The following is a 21,748-nucleotide window of genomic DNA, read 5'->3' as shown; positions in this document are numbered from 1 at the left end:
TGATTTAAATATTCAATTTATAGCTAAGAGCTCTTTCCTCGGAGACACGTGAGAGGTTTCTTGGTTGAGGCAAAATTTGACTCGAAGATTCTTCTCTTGTCCTTTAGGTAGACTGGCACCCATTTGCACATTAATCTATAAAATTTTCTCATTAGTATATGCAACGTCTTTCCAGGAAAAAATAATTTTTTTCCATTTTAATTTTACTAGAAGAAAATGAATGTCAGGAATTTTATCCATCTATGCTTGTTAAATTGCATGGAAAATGCTTCTCTTGCAAAACAATTGGATAAACCCATATCAAAAATCTGGATGTCCTAATACTACAAACTCAACCTTCAGAACTTAATTTATAGATCAATTTTTCTAATGCTAAACTACAATTATAACATAATTTTACAGTAAGAAATTAACTGCAAGGCATGTGCCCTGTCAAGCAGGACATACATGTTTCTGAAAAATGTAAAGTTATGTAACTATCACAAATTATATCACAAGCATAATTTTCCCTTGGGTATCTGATTATGTTGTAACAATGAGCGTCCAGTATAATAGAATACTCCATTATTGCAAAATTTAGTACAAGTAAAAATAGGGATCGGATCTTGCCATTCCCAACTAGAAGATTAGCAACTCCTCTAGTCATATATGTTTTTATTTCCATTATGACACTCTAAAAACTCTTTCAAAAACAACAATATTTTTATTAATAAATATAACTTGCATTCTTATATCAAATAAGTAGTGACAAAAGAGCCGTGTAAATTGAATATACATAAGCTGCTTGTGTAACATATGAAAACCCTTCATAACACTACAAATATGAAGAGGGTCCATGGAACAAGTAATAACTAAATATTTTCACCAGCTCACTTCTATGGATCAGTCAGTTTGTAATGATGGTGGAATCCATATGTACCCAGGAGTTTGCCTGTATCCCACTCGAGCTAAAAGTTCGTCTGCCTCTTTAGGGCCCCTGCTCCCTGGTGTGTAAGTGTAGGGTTTGATTTCTCCATTATCAATACTACTCAATAACGGGGTAAAGATCTCCCATGCCACCTGTCATATCAAAACACCGGTAGCCATTATACATTGTTAGTTGATGCTAAGGCACGTACACTAAATTCTATGGCCTATTCTAATATCTCCACTTAGATAACTAGTGCAATTTTAGGTAGACAACTTTTTAATGCTAACTTCAAATGAGATATCATAAAAAGAATCAATGAACCATAAAAGGGAATTTGTTAACATTGATACAACTACAGAAAAAATTTAGCGTAGTCTTTGACAACTTTTTAGGTATCATGCAAAACGAGAGAAAAAGTGGATCTTGAATTCTTGAACACAAAGTATACAACAATTTGATTTTTCCATGCAAAGATGAGGACCAATTCCTTCCATTCAAACTTTAGCAATCTATAGGTAAATATAACAAGTCAATGTCACTAATGTTTTCCATATCTAGGAACATGAATAACCAAAGTTGGAACTCCATGTATGTTGCACAGTGAGAATAACTCCCATGCATAGAATTATGTGTGAGAGAGAAAATGTATGGTAGGTTTCCATCATCAAAAACATATCTATTTTAGTAAAGCAAGCACATCAAGACCATTTGAATTTTATTGAATAATTGTTATTTGAATCTTAATGGAGGCTACATTATTGGAAAACTCAAAAAACATCTACCATCATAAAGGAATTGCCTTTGACATCTACATATCCATCTACAACTATTGTATTTTCAACATCAAGGATGTCATGGGTTTTGAACATTGATTAATAATTGAAACCAATGAAATCCAAATACATTAATAATTGAACATTAGAAAGTTCAAAGTTGCAAGTGATTTCTTTACCAAGGAGGAATTCTTCTATATCTATCTTTCTACCTAGCTAGATCAATTAGTGAGATTAGGAAGGACCTGTGTTGTGACTGCATGTAATGTTGTTCTCTTAATTTGCTTTCCTATTAAATTTGCAGTAAATTGTGGCTTTTCAGGTTGCTAAATATGCATAAGAAAAACCATTTGCGAAGGAGCCACTGCATATCATGTTCAATGATCTGAGTACATATCTTCCCTTAAACTACCTTCACACTTACAAGTTACAATATAATAATACTTGCTTTATCCTTACTTTTAATTATATAAGTATCTGATATCTTAAATCCACAGATAAATAGAAAAGATGCAAAATAAAGGTACAATCCCATGGTGCATGCTGCACAAGTGAAAATTTGAGTTGTTTCGTTGCTTATTCTATCAGATTCTAGAATATTACCACTTGAGAGTAAGGATTAAGAGAATTTCAACATGTCAAGTAGAAATTTTACGAGAAGATTCACGATTTTCCCCAATTGGAAGTAGTTTGAGGTCCCTTTGTGTACAAATTACGTGGGAAATGCTACAACCAGGCACTGTTTAATCTCTAAACACAAGAAATTTTGAGAAGTAAAATCCATGCACAAGGTCTTTTGACAAGTGGCATGGCCACCAGAATGATGATTGCAAATGTTAGTATGGTGTTCTTTGAGTACTTTCTCAGCCTCTTGTTTGTCTACGCAACCCAAAGGAAGAGTAACAAAGGGACTTTTGAATAATGCTTCTTTTATAGCAATATATCCCTAAGAAAGCAAGCAGGCAAACACACCTTTTTCTTAAAACAAATGTTCTGAGGGTATTCTTGCAAAGTAACTTTTCCATGGTGGGATTTCCCTCGGTAATAATTTAAAGACATTGAAATGTTGCTAGACATCACCACGGGGTGGGGTTGTATCTGATGATGTAAGTACCATTGGTTAATAATTGAAATCCATGAAATCCAGATACATTAATAATCGAACATTAGAAAGTCAAAGTTGCTAGTGATTCCTTTACCAAGGAGGAATTCTTCTATATCTATCTTTCTAGTGAGATCAATTTGAGAGATTACGAAGCACCTGTGTTGTGCGTGCATGTAATGTTGTTCTCTTAATTTGCTTTCCTATTAAATTTACAATAAATAGCATGGTTTTTCAGGTTGCTAAATATACATAAGAAAAATCTTTGCAAAGTAGCCACTGTGTATCATGTTCATTGATCTAAGTATATATCCTCCCTTAAAATGCCTTCACGCTTGCAATATAATAATACTTGATTTATCCTCACTTTTAACTATATAATTATCTGATACCTTCAATGCACAGGTAAATACAAAAAGTTCAAAATAAAGGTACAATCCCATGGTGCACACTACACAGGTGATCATTTAAGTTGTTTCGTTGCCTATTCTATCAGATTCTAGAATATTCCTACTTAAGAATTAGGATCAAGAGAATCTCAACATGTCAAGTAGAAATTTTATGAGAAGACTCAAGATTTTTTCTAATTGGAAGTAGTTTGAGGTCCCTTCACGTACAATTAGGTGTGAAATGCTACAATTAGGCATGGTTTAATCTCTAAACACAGAAAATTTTGAGAAGTAATAACCCATGCACAACATCTTTTGACAAGTGGCATGGCCACCAGAATGATCATTGCAAATGTTAGTAAGGTGTTCTTGGAGTACCTTCTCAGCTTCTTGTTTGTCTAGGCAAACCCAAAAGAAGAGTAGAAAAGAAACTTTTGAATAATGTTTGTCTTTTAACAATATATCCCGAAGCAAGCAAGCATGAGAACACACTTATTTTTCTTAAAACAACTATTCTGAGGGTATTCTTCGAAAGTCACTTTTCCATGGTGGAATTTCCCTAGGTGACAATTTCATGACATTGTAATATTGCTAGACGTTACCTAGAGGGGCTTTGTATTTGATGATGTAGGTGCCCTTGTTGATGCGTATTATTTCCTAAGTTGTTAGAGGTGGTTACTACATCAGCTTTCATGGTGATCTAGCCTTTTCTAAGGCCTATTAGTGTAATAATGATGTAATAGTCTCTTGGTGGAGGTGTGCCCTAGGTTCATGCTTATGTTGAGCTTAACATTGTATTATTATCTTGGTATCATCGCAGGGTTTTGCTAGGAGAAATAGCTTATTTTACATCATATGACACTTTGATGGAGCATACCCCTTCATTGACACACAAGTTGATTGGACTGTAAAAAGAAGTTAATGGTGACGGGAGAAAACCTAGAGAGATGATGAGGTAAGCAACATATTCATTATGCTTTATTTGTTGATTTCATTAACAGAAAAAGACCCTCAGGGAAGGTGAAGATGAATCAGTGAAGTATGATTCTTCCTCCAAAAAAAAAGAGAAAACTATGGTATGTTGAAGCACCGAGATGTGGAGGAGGTGATTTTGATGAACAAGCCCAGTTTGATATCAACGGTGGAAATGTTGACTATACAACCAACATTGTCTCACATCCAACTGGTGAGTGATGGTCAGATAGAAGGATGCTAGTGTGACTTGTACTTCATCAACTTTGCCAAATAAAGTTGGCTTCTAGTTGCTAACTGAAGACATTGTTTTGGAGAGGGATGTAAAAATATTTCTTTTCCCGAGATTATGTTTTCGTTTCAAAACAAGCAATTTTATGTAACATGACCAGCATGGGAGTGTTATAGATATAATGATCATAATTAGGGCTTGTGAGTGTCATAAAAAGGCTTAGTTAGAGACTATATAGTATATAATAAATGGATGTAATCATGAGTTATAAAATGTAGTCATACTAAAGGATTAGGTGCTCTAGAGATGTAATGTACTCGTCTCTCTCTTACTATCAACACTCAATCATCAAGCAAACTATTCTCTCTTTTATTCTTTTGTGCATTTTTATCTATGTTCTTGAGCATATCCGATACATGATATTCGACAACCTAAATAAAATATACCACAAATGAAAACATTTAGTAATCATAATCATAAAGTAAAGATCAAAACGTCAAATTTTGATGGACAAGCAACAAGTAAAAGCACGAGGTAAATAAATAAAGTAGAAGAATATTTTGAATTGTACTATACTCAAAACGATATGAAAAGTTGAAAATTACATATGATTGGTCCATGTGGTAGGAAACCCAAAAGGCCAATGTAAGCATAAGTTAGGCTTAGTGTTTTTAAAATCGGCCGGTCCTAACCGGTCAAACCGGCTGGTCAGCAAGGCCACCGGTTGGAACCGCCTGAAAAATCCAGTCAGGAAGGTGATTTGGCAGATTTTTGGCCCTAACCGGCCGGTTTAGGATGGAACCGGCTGGTTTGTAGTCAAACTGGCCGGTTCCGTCCTAAACCGGCCGGTTACCTGCCATGCCTGCAGAGGACCCACACAACAGCTTAGCCAAGGTGGTTTATGGGTTTTGGAGGGAAAGTAAGGTTCCTTTCCCTCCAAAAACACCCTCTCCAATCCTTTAAGAGTCCCTTCTCCCTCTCATTTGTCTCACACATCTCATTTGGATTGTTTATGAGTGTTTGTGAGTTTGCTTGGGAGCTTGGAGAGTGTTGAGTTTTTGCTGGAGTAGTCATCTTGGAGGCTTGGAGTTGGAGTTGGAGCTATTTTGGAGATAATTTGTAGCTGTCAGTGAAGTTGGCATCTTCAAGAGGAAGCTAAGGAAGCTAGTTTGCATTTCTAGGTAAGGATTTACAATTGAAAATTCCTCATTTCACTGTTGTCCATGAATTAATTTTTTTTATGTGTTATAAATTTATAAACTTCTCACTTCTATCATCTATGCTATCAAATCTCTAGTTCTATGCTATCAAATTTTGTAGCCTACATGTGCATTTGTTTTCCTAAATTTTGCTTTGGTTTTCCATGTTTCTTAGCTGCAATTTTTTTTTTTTTGTATGGCAGATTTCTTTGCAAATTGTAATTATTTCAAGCAAACATGGCTCCAAAAGGAAACGACAATGCATGGGCTCATTGTGATGTAATTGATGGAACAATGATATGCAAATTATGCCATAAATCTATTGGAGGTGGGGGTATTCTTAGATTGAAACAACACTTGGCTCGGGTATGAGGCCAAGTAAAGCCATGTGATGCACCAAATGCAGTGTTAGGTCCTGTTAGGGCAGAATACATTTCCAAGCTTGAAAATTTTTATGATAATAAGGCTAGGGAGAAGGCCATACAAAATGACATTGCAAGGAAGAGGGAATTATTAGAAGCCATGAAAGAGAGTGGGTATGATGATTATGAGATTCAAGACTCAACTTCTATCCCTTCCACCAATGACCCCTTTCACTATGTTCATACTTCTTGTGGCCAACCATCAAAAGGAACAAAGAGAACAAACATCCAAAGTTATTTCTCATCTTCTGCCAACATTGCCTTTTCTAATCCCACTTCCTCCCAGCCAAGTCGTCAACCCACTTTGGATCAACATTGGAAAAAACAATGCAAAGAAACTTCTCATCAATACATTGCTAGATGGCGGTATGATTCAAATATCCCATTTATGCTGCTCGCTCACCTTATTACCAAGCTATGTGGGACTCTGTTATAGCTGCAGGAAAGGGCTTCAAAGGCCCTAGTATGCATGATTTGAAGGGAGCTCTTTTGTAAAAAGAGATATCTTCCATTGATGAGTATTTGGTTGAGTTTAAAGGTTCATGGCTCAAAATAGGTTGTTCCATCATGTCAGATGGATGGACTGATGGAAAGAACCACACTATCATTAATTTCCTTGTTTCTTGCCCACAAGGAACCATGTTTTTGAGATCAGTTCATGCATATGATAAGGTGAAGGATGCAACCCTTCTATTTGATCTTTTGGATGACATTATTCAGGAAGTTGGGGAGTAGAATGTTGTGCAGGTCATCACCGATAATGCCTCAAACTATGTTCTTGCTGGAAAGATGCTTGAGTCCAAATATAGGACCATATTTTGGACTCCATGTGCTACACATTGCATAGACCTCATGCTTGAGGACATAGGCAAAGTGGAGTGGGTAAAAAACACTATAGAGCATGCCAAGTGCATTACAAAATACATTTACAACCACTCATGGGTACTGAACCTAATGAGGAAAAACATTGGGGGCAAAGAGCTTGTTAGGCCTGCAATTACGAGATTTGCAACTCACTTCCTCACATTACAATGTCTCAATGGTCAAAATAAAAACTTGCAGTAAATGTTTTCTTCTGAAGAATGGTCTGAATCTCGGTGGACTCGTAGACAAGATGGAAAAGACACCAAAAAGAAAGTGTTTGACAATTATTTTTCGAAAAGGTCTGTAGAGCTTGTGAAATTTACCAAGCCCCTTGCTAAGGTGCTAAGGATGGTGGATGGGGAAAAATTGGCCATGTGCTACATTTATGAGGCTATGGATTAGGCAAAGGAGCAAATACGGCCAGCTTACAAGGAAAGGTTAGTTAAATATGGCCGTATATGGGAGATCATTGATAACAGAAGGAACAATCAACTCCATCATCCTATACATGCAGCTGGGTATTTTTTGAACCCAAAGTATCGTTATATCGATCAGCTAGGAGATCTGCATGATGGGGAGGTCAGTGCTGGATTGATTGATTGCTTGGAGCACATGGTCCCTACCCATGCAGACCAGTTGGAAATACATAGACAACTTATTGTTTTCACTATGGCAGGTGGTACCTTTGGCAAAAACTTGGCAAAGATGGCAAGAGATGTGGATCAACCAGGTAAGCAATTCCAATTTGTTTTTCTTTTCAAGTTAAAATTGTGTAAGTTATTTACAATTGAAATTATAAACTAAGTTACTAATTAATGTCTTTTTCTTTGCAACACATTGGTGAGAGTCATTTGGTGTCCAGTGTCCTCAATTGCAAAGGTTTGCAATTAGAGTCCTCAGCCAAATTTGCAGTGCTTCAGGTTGTGAGCGCAATTGGTCTGTTTTTGAGTGCATACACACGAAGAAGAGAAACCGTTTGGAATAAAAACAACTAAATGATCTTGTTTTCGTGCAATACAACCTTCAACTAAGGAGGAACCAAATGATGAACAAAACACCTGATCTAGATCCCATTGTGTTGGACGATATTGATCCAACATTAGAATGGGTGGAGGAGACTAAAGATCCTGTGTTTGAGGCTAATTTTGATATCGACATGGCATTAGTGGGGGATGAAGCAAATTTTGTGGCGGCATTAGAACCAGGATTAGTAGCGGCATCAAGGAAAGGCAAAGAACCAATGGAAGGCACTAGTCGTGCAAGTTGGCAAACTCGTGCTTCCATTAGATCCACTTCTATTGTTATTGGTGGCATTGCTACTGAGGTTGTAGATCAGGCTGAGGCATCCTCAGACTCTGAACTAGATGATGTCTATGTAGCTCTTGATGATAATCCTATGTCTAGTAGTGGTGATGAACTTGATGATTGATCATGTGTACACTGTAGACTTGTAGTAGGCCAATGACCTCATAGCTTGCAGCATTGTTTTTGGACTCTATAGGCCATTTAGAGCCTCATTGCTTATGTATTTTGCTATTTTGTCGATGATATGTATTGTACTCGGTGCCATTTTGATATATTTACCTTTACATGGTATGTAAATGAGCAAACTTTGCATATTTTGTCTCTATTGGCTTGGAATCATGGTTTTAAGTCTTAAAAATAGTTTTGTTTCATTAATAATTAATTATTTAATGTATTTTTCTAAAACTGGTTCGTTTAGACCTAACCAGTCCCGGTTTGACTGGTTCCGGTCGGTAAACCGGTTCATTAGGTGGACCGGTCCGGTCACCGGTTCCAGTTCTAAACATTGGTATAGACTGACCAACTTGGCAGTCTCAAGATTGGTTATGCAATTAATAACCTCCATTGCTTCATTAATAGGGATATTTGTAAAGAGAGAGACAACATCAAAGCTGACAAGAATATCGCTAGGATCAAGCTTAAAATCCTTGGCCTGAAATTTGTTTGGAATCTCACACTGGAGGTCAAGTTCAGCGGCAAGGAACCGATGTTACTCTTGTATCTGCTACTCTTGTAAGAGGTTGGTGAGTCCCTAAGGACATTCAGGATCCTGGGAGAGTTGTGTCCTTGCAAACCATGAACATAGTTGATAGACTAACCAAAGAAAGCAGATTTACACAAAAACTCTTCGAATTTTCTACGGCTAGTGAAACAATAACCGGAATTTGAATTATTTTAAATTTTGTGATGGAAATAACTAAAAATCAGCAAGGATTTTTGCTTAAAAGAAGCAAAAATATGTTTAGAAGTGTATGATACTAAAAACTATTTCCCTACAATACTAAAAGTGGTGTATGGAAGCATAATTTTGACCTGCTGAAGATCAAAAAGGTGACATCCACTACGATGTCTTTGGTAAAATTTCAGGCCAAACAGACAACTTAAATACTGACATATTTCCCAAGGACATGCAAAAACATCGTACAGAGGATGACTCAGGTTCTGCCACAGAAGTACAGAATAAGTTAGTTCTTCGGTCCGGGAAATTTTCAGGCCAAACAGGGAAGGTTAGGCTTAGCATGAATCCCAAATGTAGATTTCAGGTCGGCTTTAAACCCAAACTTTGGATCAAAATCAAGATGGGCACGGATCCCGATCATTAGGCTTTGATACCAATTGATATGTGGAGAAAGGCAACAATATGCATGAACGAAGAAAGAAAACCTAACAGAAGAATCTACATGTGCAAAAGGAAAGAGAGATTACCACAGTTGTACAGTGTAATCCATTAAATATTTATAAAAACAGTGAACACCAATTTCAAAATGGGAATGATGGATCAGTCAATGGAGTGGTTAATGGAGTAAGCAGTGGAGGTCTAACGAACAGGGAAGGTCTAAAAATAGGGTGTGGTGGATCTGGTTTCCTTTTTGATGAATAATAGAGAAATTGGTTAATCTTAAATGCTAAATGATAATTCTTTCTATATTATTGTAACAACCCTCACCATTACTTGAACAGATTAATCCTACCTTTAATTCATCCCTGCGCACGAAATGTTGCTGATCACCACGAATCCTGTACAGAAGATGAAAAAACTCAGTATTTACATGAAATTAGCAAATACTTAATACATATGAATTAATGTGATAAACATAATTATACAAAGGCGCACTTGTTTAGGCTTCCTTTAGCATTTATAACAACTTCTCAAAACGATAAAAACGATATCTTGATCTAGTCTTCTAACTCTTAATAAGAAATTAAAATCAAAAAGTATTTCTCACATAAATTTCCATGACCACAACAAAAGATACATTGTTAAAGATTTACAGTTACAAAAGTTGTTTCCCGCTTTACTTAAATGAAACAAAGAAAGTGAAAGGTTTTATACTGTAAAGCTGACATCAACATTATCGCATAACTACACGAGCTTTCAATTAATTGATTGAACCTTATTTCTCCCACCTAAAGGCTATATGTGTTAACCAGTTTATATACTACCGCAATCGATGGATAAAACTCAACTCTAGAGGAAATGCAGAATAGATCAGTTATACAGCCAATACAAAAGACAAGAAAAATAAATTGGGGACAAGTAAAATAAAAAGGGGCTAACATACGTGTCAAGTATTAACCGCTCATATGCCTCTGGAATGGCAATGCCCTGGTAACGTTGTTGATATGACAGATCTAACTCACTTTGTGCTGTAGACATTTCCAGTCCAGGTTGCTTCACCTACAAAGAATTGACAACAATTGTGCATCAGACTGTGAACAACTACTGCAAAATGTCGCTAATCATTTAAAGGCACTAAAAATCATTACTTGGATATGTTAGAAAACATGCAACTCATTAATATGTTGATTGACTTTTGCGAAAGTCACTATAAGATTGCAGCAAGTAATACCAGTGTACAATTTCTTGCATGACAGTGTTGAAAACTGTAACTAGGTTCGGTCTTCATAATGATATGTAAATATGATTTTATGTAATGAGATGCAAATAAGAAAAATAAATTTATTATATTGACGTGCTTCATGGGTTTCATAAGCAAGGGATTTTGTTTTGATTCAAGACTCCCATTGAGAGTTTTTAGGATTTATTTGTCATCTAGTCATAAAATGTTAGAGTCATTGTCATGTAATGAAGTCATATTACACTTTGTAAAAGGTCAATCTTGTCTATGTAAAGTATCCTCCAAGAACTTGTCATCTATCCTCTTCAAGTCGGCCTACAACGATGAAGGAAGCTGCTAGAAGAAGTCGGCCTAACTTCAAGTGATCATGTCGGCCCAAAGGACATGTGTGGAAGTGTATATATAGCCTAACTCAGCCTCCATTAGTAGCAAGAAAACTTGACAAGCCTTTAGTCAAGAAGTGCGAAGAAAGGGTAAAGAAGAAGTGCGAAGAAAGGGTAAAGAAGGAGTGTGAAGGTGCTGCAAAGAGAAGTGAGAAGGAAGGACAAGAAGGTTTCTTCTGGGCTTATCAAAGAGAGATTCTTCTGGATCAGTGAAGAAAGAGATTCTTTTGGGCAGTGCAAAGGAAGGGTTTCTTCTAGGGCATCGAAAGATATTCTTCTAGGCAGTGCAAAGGAAGGGTTTCTTTTGGAGCAGTGAAGAAAGGTTTCCTCTGGGCAAGCGAATGAGGCTTTTCTTCTAGGGTAGAAAGAGAAGGATTCTTCTAGTTGACTGAAATCTAGAGACCAAGTTTCTCTAGAAGAGACCAGTGACCAAGATTCTCTAGGGAAGCTGAGAAAAAGCAGTGTTAAGGATAGAGACTGAGTTTCTCTAGAAAGAGCCGAGGAAGTAGTTCCAAATCAAGAAGGAAGTCAAAGGGAAGAGGCAAAGTATCAAGGGTAGTGGCAAGGTTCTTGTGAGGATACTAGAGTCAAGGGTCTGTGTCATGGTCTTGGTACTCATCAATTGAAGATCTAGAAGAAGAATTTTGATCGATTTTTCATCTCAAGAGGTGAGAGGTTTTGGCCTTGGCTGAGAAGCCTACATACTATGTCACTTGTCTTTTATTGGGTTATTGGTAATTGTCTTGATGAAGAGAACACAATAGTAACCTAACAAAGAAAAGATTATAAGCTAAGAAGTCAAAGTGTATCACAAGAAATTATCAAGCATAGAAACCTTGTAACTCTGAATGCCCTAGATTTCTCAACATGGTTTTAGAGATTAGATGCTGAAGTCAGAAAGGGGCATTCAAAATAAAGTTGACACACAAGACATTAAGCATCGAAGAAGAATCATAGCAGATTCAAGGGCTACCTAGGGAAAGATCTTCAAAACCCTAGATCGAAGAAATCTACACCAACAAGAGTCTTGAAATCATCTACAATGAGGAAGCAAGCAGAAAGACCAAAACCCTAGAAGTAATCCGGAGAACATACATCACCAAAGAAGTGGAAGCTCTTCAAATCTAAGGAAGGTTGGATCGAAAGGAAATCTTCTCTCTATTGAAGCAAGGATATCACTTGAAAGAGATCATCTGAAGCAATAAGTTCATCATCAAGTTGAAGATCTTATCTTCTCAAGTAAGTACCTTTTATTATAATCTAATCTAGTGAAAATAACTTCATGTTTCAAGGAGAACCAAAAGCTGGTTGGGATATCAAACTACCTTGCATGGAAAAGAAGGATAGAAATAGTCCTCGAAGTAAATGAAGTCATTGATCATGTTCATGGAAAGGTCTCCAAACCATCCGAAGAACAAGCATTATCTGAATACATGGAAAGGGATCTCAAGGCTCAAAAGATTCTAAAGGAGTCTACCAAAGATCCACTCATTTCCTATGTAGCCGAGTTGGAGACATCTAAAGACCTATATGATAAACTGATCGAACTTTTCTTTAAGAGCACAATAGAAAAGATCATAACACTTAGATCTTATCTATATAAATTGAAGGTGTCAAACGATGAAGGGATATCATCGTGTCTTTGAAAAGCATCTCAAATAAAAGGACAATTGCAGGATGTAGGAGAGATGGTAGTTGATAACAAAATGATCTCCGTTATTCTAAATGCATTGACTGATGAACAAGGTAGCCTCATATCTACTGATGAAGAGGAAGCTATCCCATTCATCAAATTATGGTCTCTCTGCAAGGCAGAGGAAGACAGGATGAAGAAAGAAAGTGACAAAATATCAGATAGAAGGGAACAATTAGTGACAAGACGAAAAGGAAAATTTGGAAAGTTTGGTACTCCAAAGAAGAAAAGGAAGAACATGGCTAAGGAAAGATGTTATGGTTGTCAAAAACTTGGGCACTATAGAAGAGTCTGTCCTAAACATAATAGGGACACGGAAGACTATATGACTAAGGAAGTGAAAGAACCTGAGTCAAAGAAGCTTAAGAAGGAAGAAGCAAAATGATCTCTACTATGACTGAGATGATCTTCTTCACTAGGAGGTACCTTTCACTTGTAAAGTTATAGATAGGATGCAGTACAAATAAGATAGAATGCATCAGATTAGAAATAACACCGTGATAGAAGCATTAGAAGTAAGAGCTCGTGACATGGGAAGCAAAAAATATGTCTAGTACAAATTCTATTGATTACAAAGACTGGGAGCTCTTGGAAACCTCATTAAATACTTATAGAAAGAAGTAGAGGTCATCATCGACTGGGATCATCATAGTCAATAAAGGAAACATCTGCCAGGTGAGGATATGAAAGATCCTCAAGTTTCTCTGATGGAATCCTTGTCAAAGGATTCACCGATCTAGAAAGGAAGCAAATGTTTCATTAGGAATTCCAACTCATGGGATTCAAGGGATGATGGTATGATGACATAACAAGAAAGTAGGTCTAAAGGATAAAGTTCTTTCGAATGACGCTGGTATAGGAAATCTAGATGACCGAAAGAAAGATGAGGTATGTATGCTTACATGGATATAATGAAAGTCATGTCATATGGTCGCAAATAATATTGATCATTATTTCCATCTTGGGAAATATGATCAAGAAAAGAAGGGATCTCCTCCTCCAAAAGATTGCAGAAAGGCATAAGTCACACTAGATGAAATCAACTTAATATGTTCTCATATGAATCACAAGGAAGTTGACTACAATTAAAGAACTCTGATTGGAAGCTCTTGGGAATGAAGTGTGAAAAGATAGAAAGAGATTGTGATAATATGCAACGAAGGTAGAAGGCATTCAACATCCAAAATCTAAGAAGATTTGATTAGAAAATCTCCCAAAAGGATGTGAAAACTCTGATGGAAATCGGAAAAAGCTAGAGACCCTTAACAATGGATATTAGTGGGAGATGTGTCAATCTGCATGTAGGATGCTGATACCTACAGGAAGATGTACGGTGAAAGATCATCACAAAGGTAATTTTGATTTAAAGTGTTCATTTACTTTTGAACTAATATCTGGATGGGCTTATGTAGGACTACCAAAGGGAAATTTGTGGATAACTTCCAAGCAGATCATATAGAAGGATGTAATGTCCTTTCGGAAAATATGGCATGAACGCAGAATGACATGAAGCAAAGCTAGATGGAAAATCTAATGGATCACTTTCTGATGAGTTAAGGACATGACTAACTCATGGATAAAAGTGATGGATGACCTGCGCCCTATGTAGAAGTTCCCAAAGATGATTCCTTAACAAAGAAGAAATTCATGACATCAAAGGAAGGAGCTCTTCAAGCAGTTGGTTGTTTCAGGATCTCCACATGAGGAGCTGTGATAGGTCCTTGGTTAAGAGGGAGCCTGAAAAGAAGTCTCTTACTCGAAAGAAACTTGGAAAATTCCTAAGCAGGAAGCTTAGGTACATTCCATTGTGATAGGAATGAGTACATTCCTTTAATGGAATATGTCCTCCTGGTTTGAAAAGGAGAGATAGACATGTCGTTCTGGTCTTCACTTGGGAAGACAAAATGGAGGATTGTGTAATCATTTGGCATCCGATACTCTTTAGGGATGAAATAGGGTATCCCATGAAAGAGTAGTCGTGGAGGACTAACATTCTTTGAGGACCGGGGAGTCCAAGATAAGAATAGTCCTCATGGAGCATACCCTGAGAGAACCCATGTGGGGTATGTTCCGAGACAGACAGTGATGAGAGTGTCTATAAATCATTGTTCTCGCTAGCATTGAGCTCAGATCTTGTGGAGAGATGGAGTTATTAGTCAAGGCCTTGCTATGTAACAATGCTGGTTGATATGCTGCTATATAAATGAGTTACAAAACTAAATTCTTCTGATGAGATATTCTTCATATTGAGAAAGTCCAAGTACCATTATGAATACCTCCCTAGTTAAGAGGGAGTGTTGAAAAGTGTAACTAGGTTTGGTCTTCATAATGACATGTAAATATGATTTTATGTAATGAAATGTAAATAAGAAAACTAAATTTAATATATTGATTTGCTTCATGGGTTTCATGAGCAAGGGATTTTGTTTTGAGTCAAGATTCCCACTGAGAGTCTTTAGAATTTATTTGTCATCTAGTCATAAAATGTTAGAGTCTGTCATGTAATGAAGTCATGTTACACTTTGTAAAAGGTCAATCTTGTCTATGTAAAGTATCCTCCAAGAACTTGTCATCTATCCTCTTCAAGTCGGCCTACAATGATGAAGGAAGCTGCTAGAAGAGGTCATCCTAACTTCAAGTGATCATGTCGGCCCAAAGGACATGTGTGGAAGTGTATACATAGCCTAACTCGGTCTCCATTAGTAGCAAGAAAACTCAACAAGCCTTCGTTCAAGAAGAAGTGCAAAGAAAGGATAAAGAAGGAGTGCGAAGAAGATGTTATAAAGAGAAGTGTGAAGGAAGGACAAGAAGGTTTCTTCTCGACATATCGAAGAGAGATTATTTTGGATCAACAAAGAAAGATATTATTCTGGGCAGTGCAAAGGAAAGGTTTCTTCTGGGGCAGAGAAAGAGATTCTCCTGGGCAATACGAAGGAAGGGTTTCCTCTAGGGCAGCGAAAGAGGTTCTTCTGGGGCAGCGAAGAAAGGTTTCTTCTAGGAAAGCAAAGGAGGGTTTTCTTCTGGGGTAGTAAGAGAAGGATTCTTCTGGTTGACCGAGATCTAGAGACTAAGTTTCTATAGAAGAGACCAGTGACCGAGATTCTCTAGGGAAGCCGAGAAGAAGCAATGTGAAAGATAGAGATCGAATTTCTCTAGAAAGAGCCGAGGAGAGCAGTTCCAGATCAAGAAGGAAGTCAAAGGGAAGAGGCAAAGCATCAAGGATAGTGGCAAGGTTCTTGTGAGGATACTAGAGTCAAGGGTTTGTGTCATGGTCTTGGTACTCGTCAATTGAAGATCTAGAAGAATAATTTTGATTGGGTTTTCCTCTCAAGAGGTGTGAGGTTTTGGCCCTGGTTGAGAAGCCCACATACTATGTCACTTGTCTTTTATTGTGCATATTGGTAATTATCTTGATGAAGAGAACACAATAATAACATAACAAAGAAAACTTTATAGGCTAAGATGTAAAAGTGTATCACAAGAAATTATCAAGCAGAGAAATCTTGTAACTCTAAATGCCCTAGATTTTTCAACAGAAGACTTACTATCAAATTGGGGAACAAAGATCTAAAATCTTATGAACCTCGAAAATCATGTTCTTTTCAGATATATAATATAACACACACACACAAATGTTCTCTAGGATGCAACTAGTCTTTTTAACTAGACGTATATTGGATCATGAATATGAAAAATGTTGAGAGGTTCTTCTTTTGTGGGAGACTTGAAGGACACATTCTCTAAAGCAGACAGAAATATATGTTAGGTCCTTATACTACTAATGTAACTCCTTATTGTTATTAGTACAACCCCCTTATTATATTGTTGTGCCCATGTAGTCCCCATATTGTTATTATTGTGCCCTTACATTATTATTGTTATGTCGGCTTTGATTATATAATGACCCCTTAGACTCCTATATATAAAAAGGAGGTCATGTCATTTGTATCATCCAAGAATTGTTCATTTGTGTAATGTAAAGGAGGTTGCCCCCTCGAAGAGGCTTATTTCTAAGGTATTCATCTATCTTTTCTATCCTGTTGTGAGCTGGTTTCATAACATTTGGTATCAGAGCTTTGGATTATAGGGTTTCGCTTCTCCAAACAGGTCATCGTGGCATTTTCGCTATAATTTTTTTTACGACGTTTCAGAAGCAAAAAAAACCCATTTCAGACAAAATCTCCCTGAACCGCGGGTCCGAATTTCAGATCTTGTCTCGCTATATTTTCGAAGATATGATCTGAGGAAGTTAGGGGTTTGGAAAGCTCCAGAATTTCATCTAAAACAGGTCATCGTGGAATTTTTGCTATACCATTTTCGCTACGAAGTTTCAGAAGCTAAAAAGAAAACCCATTTAAGAAGAAATTGGTCTGAACCTCAAGTCCGAATTTCAGATCTTGTCTCGCTATATTTTCAGATATATGATCTGCAGAAGTTAGGGTTTTTGCAGACTCTCGAATTACATTCTAAACAGGTGACCTTGGGAAAATCGTCATAACTTTATCTCTGAGAATCAAATTGAAATTGCGTAAGAAGTTACAAAAAGAGGACGGACTGTAGTTTTCTGTGTATATTTTTCAGATCCTAAGGTTGAAACAGTGACACGTGCCACTTCGTACAAGTATGCTCTACTGAACTAGTCTATAATCAGGTCATCGTGGGAGATTTGCAATAACTCTTCCTTGCAGAATCCAATCTTGATCAGACTTGCGGGGTTAGAAAGAGGACTCAGAGGGCTACTACAAGACACAATTTCAGAACTTGGATATCTAAAATTACAGATTTATACTCGTTTCAATATCGAGCTCCCAAAATCAAGAAAAGGCAATATGAGGAAGTTTGATGGGAAGGATCCAGTAAATTGGATACTACAGATGGAGCAATATTTTGATCTACATGAGGTGCAACTATTACAAAAGGTGCGTATTGCATCTTCATATTTAGAACTAGCTCAATTTTTATGGTATAAAGGGCTTTGTTCTTGTACACCACTTGTTACATGGTCAATTTTCACAGAGGAAATGATAGCACATTATGAGGATACAAAGAGAAACACCTTCTTTAGCCAATTGATAAATCTCAAACAAAAGTGTTTAATGGCAGAGAACATTGAGGACTTTCAAAAATTAAAAATAAGGGAAAATGATATTCCAGAGAAACGTGGGATTGATGTCTCCACAGAGACTTTAAAGGATAACATTCAACATGAGGTTCGTCCTTGGGAACTTGATTCATTGGAGAATGCATTTAGGTTGGCAAGAAAAGTGAAAAGAAAAATTATGGCAACAAGGAAGTCTACCCCTCACAACTATAAAGATGGAAGTATTGTTTCTCCTAGCCTTCCACAACCTACAAGGTTGACACCACAACAATTGGAAGAAAAAAGAGGAAAAAGGCTTTGCTACAATTGTGATAACAAATACATTAAAGGTCATAAGTGTGCTGAGAAGAAATTATTTTACATTGATTGTGAAGAGAAGGAAAAAAATGATCAAGAAACGTCAAAAGAAGAGGATATACACCAGGAACCAACCCCAGAGAAAGAAGAAATGAATCTGACCATATCTTGTAAAACATTGGCAAGAATTACCACTCCTCAAACTCTCAAGATATTATTTTACATTGATTGTGAAGAGAAGGAAAAAAATGATCAAGAAACGTCAAAAGAAGAGGATATACACCAGGAACCAACCCCAGAGAAAGAAGAAATGAATCTGACCATATCTTGTAAAACATTGGCAAGAATTACCACTCCTCAAACTCTCAAGATAGAAGGACATATCAAGAAAAAAAAGGTTCAAGAAGTGAAAGATCACATCGAGAAAGAAGAAATGAATCTGACCATATCTTGTAATGCATTGGCCGGAATTACCACTCCTCAAACTATCAAGATAGAAGGACACATCAAGAACAAAAATGTTCAAAAAGTGAAAGATCACATCGAGCATCAAGAAATGAAGCCGACCATATCTTGTAATGCATTGGAAGAAATTACCACTCCTCAAACTCTCAAGATAGAAGGACATATCAATAAGAAAAAGATTCAAGCAGTGAAAGATCACATCGAGCATCAACAACAAGTTCTCCAACTTTTAAAGGATAACGCCACTTTGGTGCAGAATCAAATGAAACAATAGACAGATCAACATCGCAGTGAAAGAAGTTTTGATGTAGGCAATTGGGTATTTTTACGGCTACATCTCAAGCAAGCTATTTATGAGAAGGAAATGTTGGAAATACTACATGCACTTAAGAAATAGCGACCTTACCTAATGGGAAGTCACTTCAACGTAAAAATGGATCATGATAGTCTTAAATACTTTTTAGAACAAATATTACCTTTAGAAGAACAAAAAAAATGGATCACAAATATGTTGGGTTATGACTTTGAAATCACTACAAAAAAGGGAAGCAAAATGTTGTTGCAGATGTACTCTCAAGAAAGGATGAGGATGTGGAAGCATTGTTTTGTACTATTTCTATTATCCAACCAGATTGGATAAATGAAGCAAGGGATGAATGGAAGAAGGACGAAAAAATGTGGCCACTCATTCAAAAGTTGCAGAAGATCCCAGTTCAAACAATATTGCTAGAACTTGACGAGGAAGGAAAAATCATATTGGACCCTGGAGCAGTCACAGAAACAAGAACCCGACAGCTACGAAATCGGATCAATTTCAGAGTATCTCATCAAGTCAAAGAACTTACCCGCTGAAGATTCCACATGGGAGGACAAGAATTTTATACAAAAGCATCAAGAACTACTCAAGTGTTGAGGACAACACTTTTTGAAGGAGAGGGGCATGTTAGGTCCCTATACTACTAGTGTAACCTCTTATTGTTATTAGTAAAACCCCCCTACTATATTGTTGTGCCCATGTAGTCCACATATTGTTATTATTGTGCCCCATAGAAGCCCACTATTGTTATTATTGTGCCCTTACATTATTATTGTTATGTCAGCTCTGATTATATTATGACCCCTTAGACTCCTATATATAGAAAGGAGGTATTTTCATTTGTATCATCCAAGAATTGTTCATTTGTGTAATGTAAAGGAGGTTGCCCTCTCGAAGAGGCTTATTTCTAAGGCGTTCATCTATCTTTTCTATCTTTTTGTGAGATGGTTTCATAACAATATTTGAGGCACAACAGAGCAAATTTGTGAGGCTAATTAAGGGCAGTTTGACCTGGGTTTGGTTACTGGTCAGTTTGATTTTTGTTTGACTTGAAAGTTCAGATTGTATCTCTTGTTGAATTCGACAAATCTATCAAAGAAAAGGTTGTTGGGTTTTTCCTTGGTTTGGGTTTTCCTAAGATAAATTTTGGGTATCATTTTATTTGCTTGTCTCTTCATGATCCTACTAGCTTTATTGCTTATATTGTTGAGATTTTTCTATGTGTAATTGTTTAATGATGAAAGTGACACAAGACAAATTAAACGATTTGGGGTGGATTGACACATAGGAGATGATCAGTGATGGATTTGCATATTGGATATAGATTTCTTAGTGGTCATTTGGCCTCAAATGTGTGCTTGCATGGTATTTTTGCCTAGGGTGTTGTAGTTCTCTTAACAAATTGGGGGATGTCCTTCATTACAGCTACATGGAGAGGTTCGCTTTCATGGAGAATGGAGAACATCAAGCCCTAGAAAGCATGGGGTAAACTAGGTCTCTGTGTGGAATCTTGGAGTTGGCTTACAGATGTTTAGATTGCAACAATATTCATTCATAGGGAGTGGACCCAATGAAGTACATGAGGAGTGATCGAGATCATGTGGGGTTGTGAGGAACAGTTTGAACACACCTTGTGTACATGATATTGGGGCATAGCATTTGTACCCTTGGAGCGGAGCACTTCAATTGCGTAGACCTCCAGGTGTTTATTATAGGTTGCTTGGTAAGGGCATGGGCCAACATTTTATTGTTGGCCTCCTCTCTTCTTTCCCACACACACACACACACACACAAATATATATATATATATATATATATATATATATATAGGTGGGAGAGCAGAGAGAGAGAGTCCATCATATTCATTCATAACTCATTATGTGTTAAATTTGGCAACTAGGGCCAAACTCCACCTTGGACAACTCATATGATGTAGCTAATATTTTTATTGGATTCCTCTCTTTGAGAGGTGTAGGGTTGATCTAAAGATCATTTCATTCTGACATGTACAAATGGAATTATGAATTTATTTTGTCATGGACAAATTGTCAAGGTCGACCAACAAACTAATGTAGGCTCAGAAGCCCAACAATCACATCTATTCATCCTCAATGTTTGCATATAAATAGAAGGTGCCTTTGCCTCATTTGGACATCACTTACCTTCTCACACATCTCCCTCTCCTCTTATGATTGGGTATGGATTTCAAGACAACCTCTCTCCACATGTGCAAAGAAGAAGAAGATTGTTTTCTACGTTAACCGAATTTCAGGGACAGTTTGACCAAGCGTTGACTAGCAGCGTTGAATTTGTTTGACTGCGGACTTGTGGGATTCTTTCTATTTGGGCAGGGCGCATTTCTAGGCACAGAAATCGAGGCAATCTGTATTGTTTGACCAGCGTTGACCAAGTTTAACTAAGTATTTTCAAACTTTTTTGGGCTGATTTGATTTGTTGTCAGAGGCCAAGTTGACTAAGTTTGACCAAGTTGTTTTGGAGGTCAAAATCTGCCTTGTTGACCAATGTTGAATTTTTGGTTAGGGCTTTCTGTGGCTGATGTTTGACTAGACAGATTTCACTTTGATTGGACAAGTGAATGTTACATATTGTACTCTTTCTCTCTGCTGAACTTTTGAAGAATAATAAGAAGAAATGATCAAAGGGTTTCCCCACATTGGGGTTTGTCCCTAGTTGGCGCAATATCTTGTGTCCTCTTTTCTTGGCTTGTCTTCTACTGTTATTGTTT

At 36.9% G+C, this 21,748-nt stretch overlaps 1 protein-coding gene across 5 annotated transcripts in view; it reads right to left on the bottom strand.

Moving 5' to 3' along the window:
• Positions 1-683: 683 nt before the first annotated feature.
• LOC149207508 (glucose-6-phosphate 1-dehydrogenase, cytoplasmic isoform-like) overlaps positions 684-21,748 on the bottom strand; it is a 240,750-nt gene continuing 219,685 nt past the window's right edge. For all 5 annotated transcript variants that reach the window (XM_089395761.1, XM_089395763.1, XM_089395760.1 and 2 more), the window contains 3 exons: positions 10,451-10,566; positions 9,860-9,905; positions 684-1,059 (listed from right to left, as the gene is read on the bottom strand). In XM_089395761.1, coding sequence (XP_089251887.1) covers positions 883-1,059; positions 9,860-9,905; positions 10,451-10,566 — 339 coding nt within the window. In that variant the 3' untranslated portion in view covers positions 684-882. The remainder of the gene's footprint in view (positions 1,060-9,859; positions 9,906-10,450; positions 10,567-21,748) is intronic.

The sequence above is a fragment of the Pinus tabuliformis genome, chromosome 1_2 (genome assembly GCF_031772625.1).
Source record: "Pinus tabuliformis cultivar Carrire ecotype Pingquan chromosome 1_2, CPIR1, whole genome shotgun sequence".
NCBI classification, from domain to species: domain Eukaryota; kingdom Viridiplantae; phylum Streptophyta; class Pinopsida; order Pinales; family Pinaceae; genus Pinus; species Pinus tabuliformis.
The sequence above is the reverse complement of the archived record's forward strand: the minus strand, read 5'-3'. Positions and strand labels throughout refer to the sequence as shown.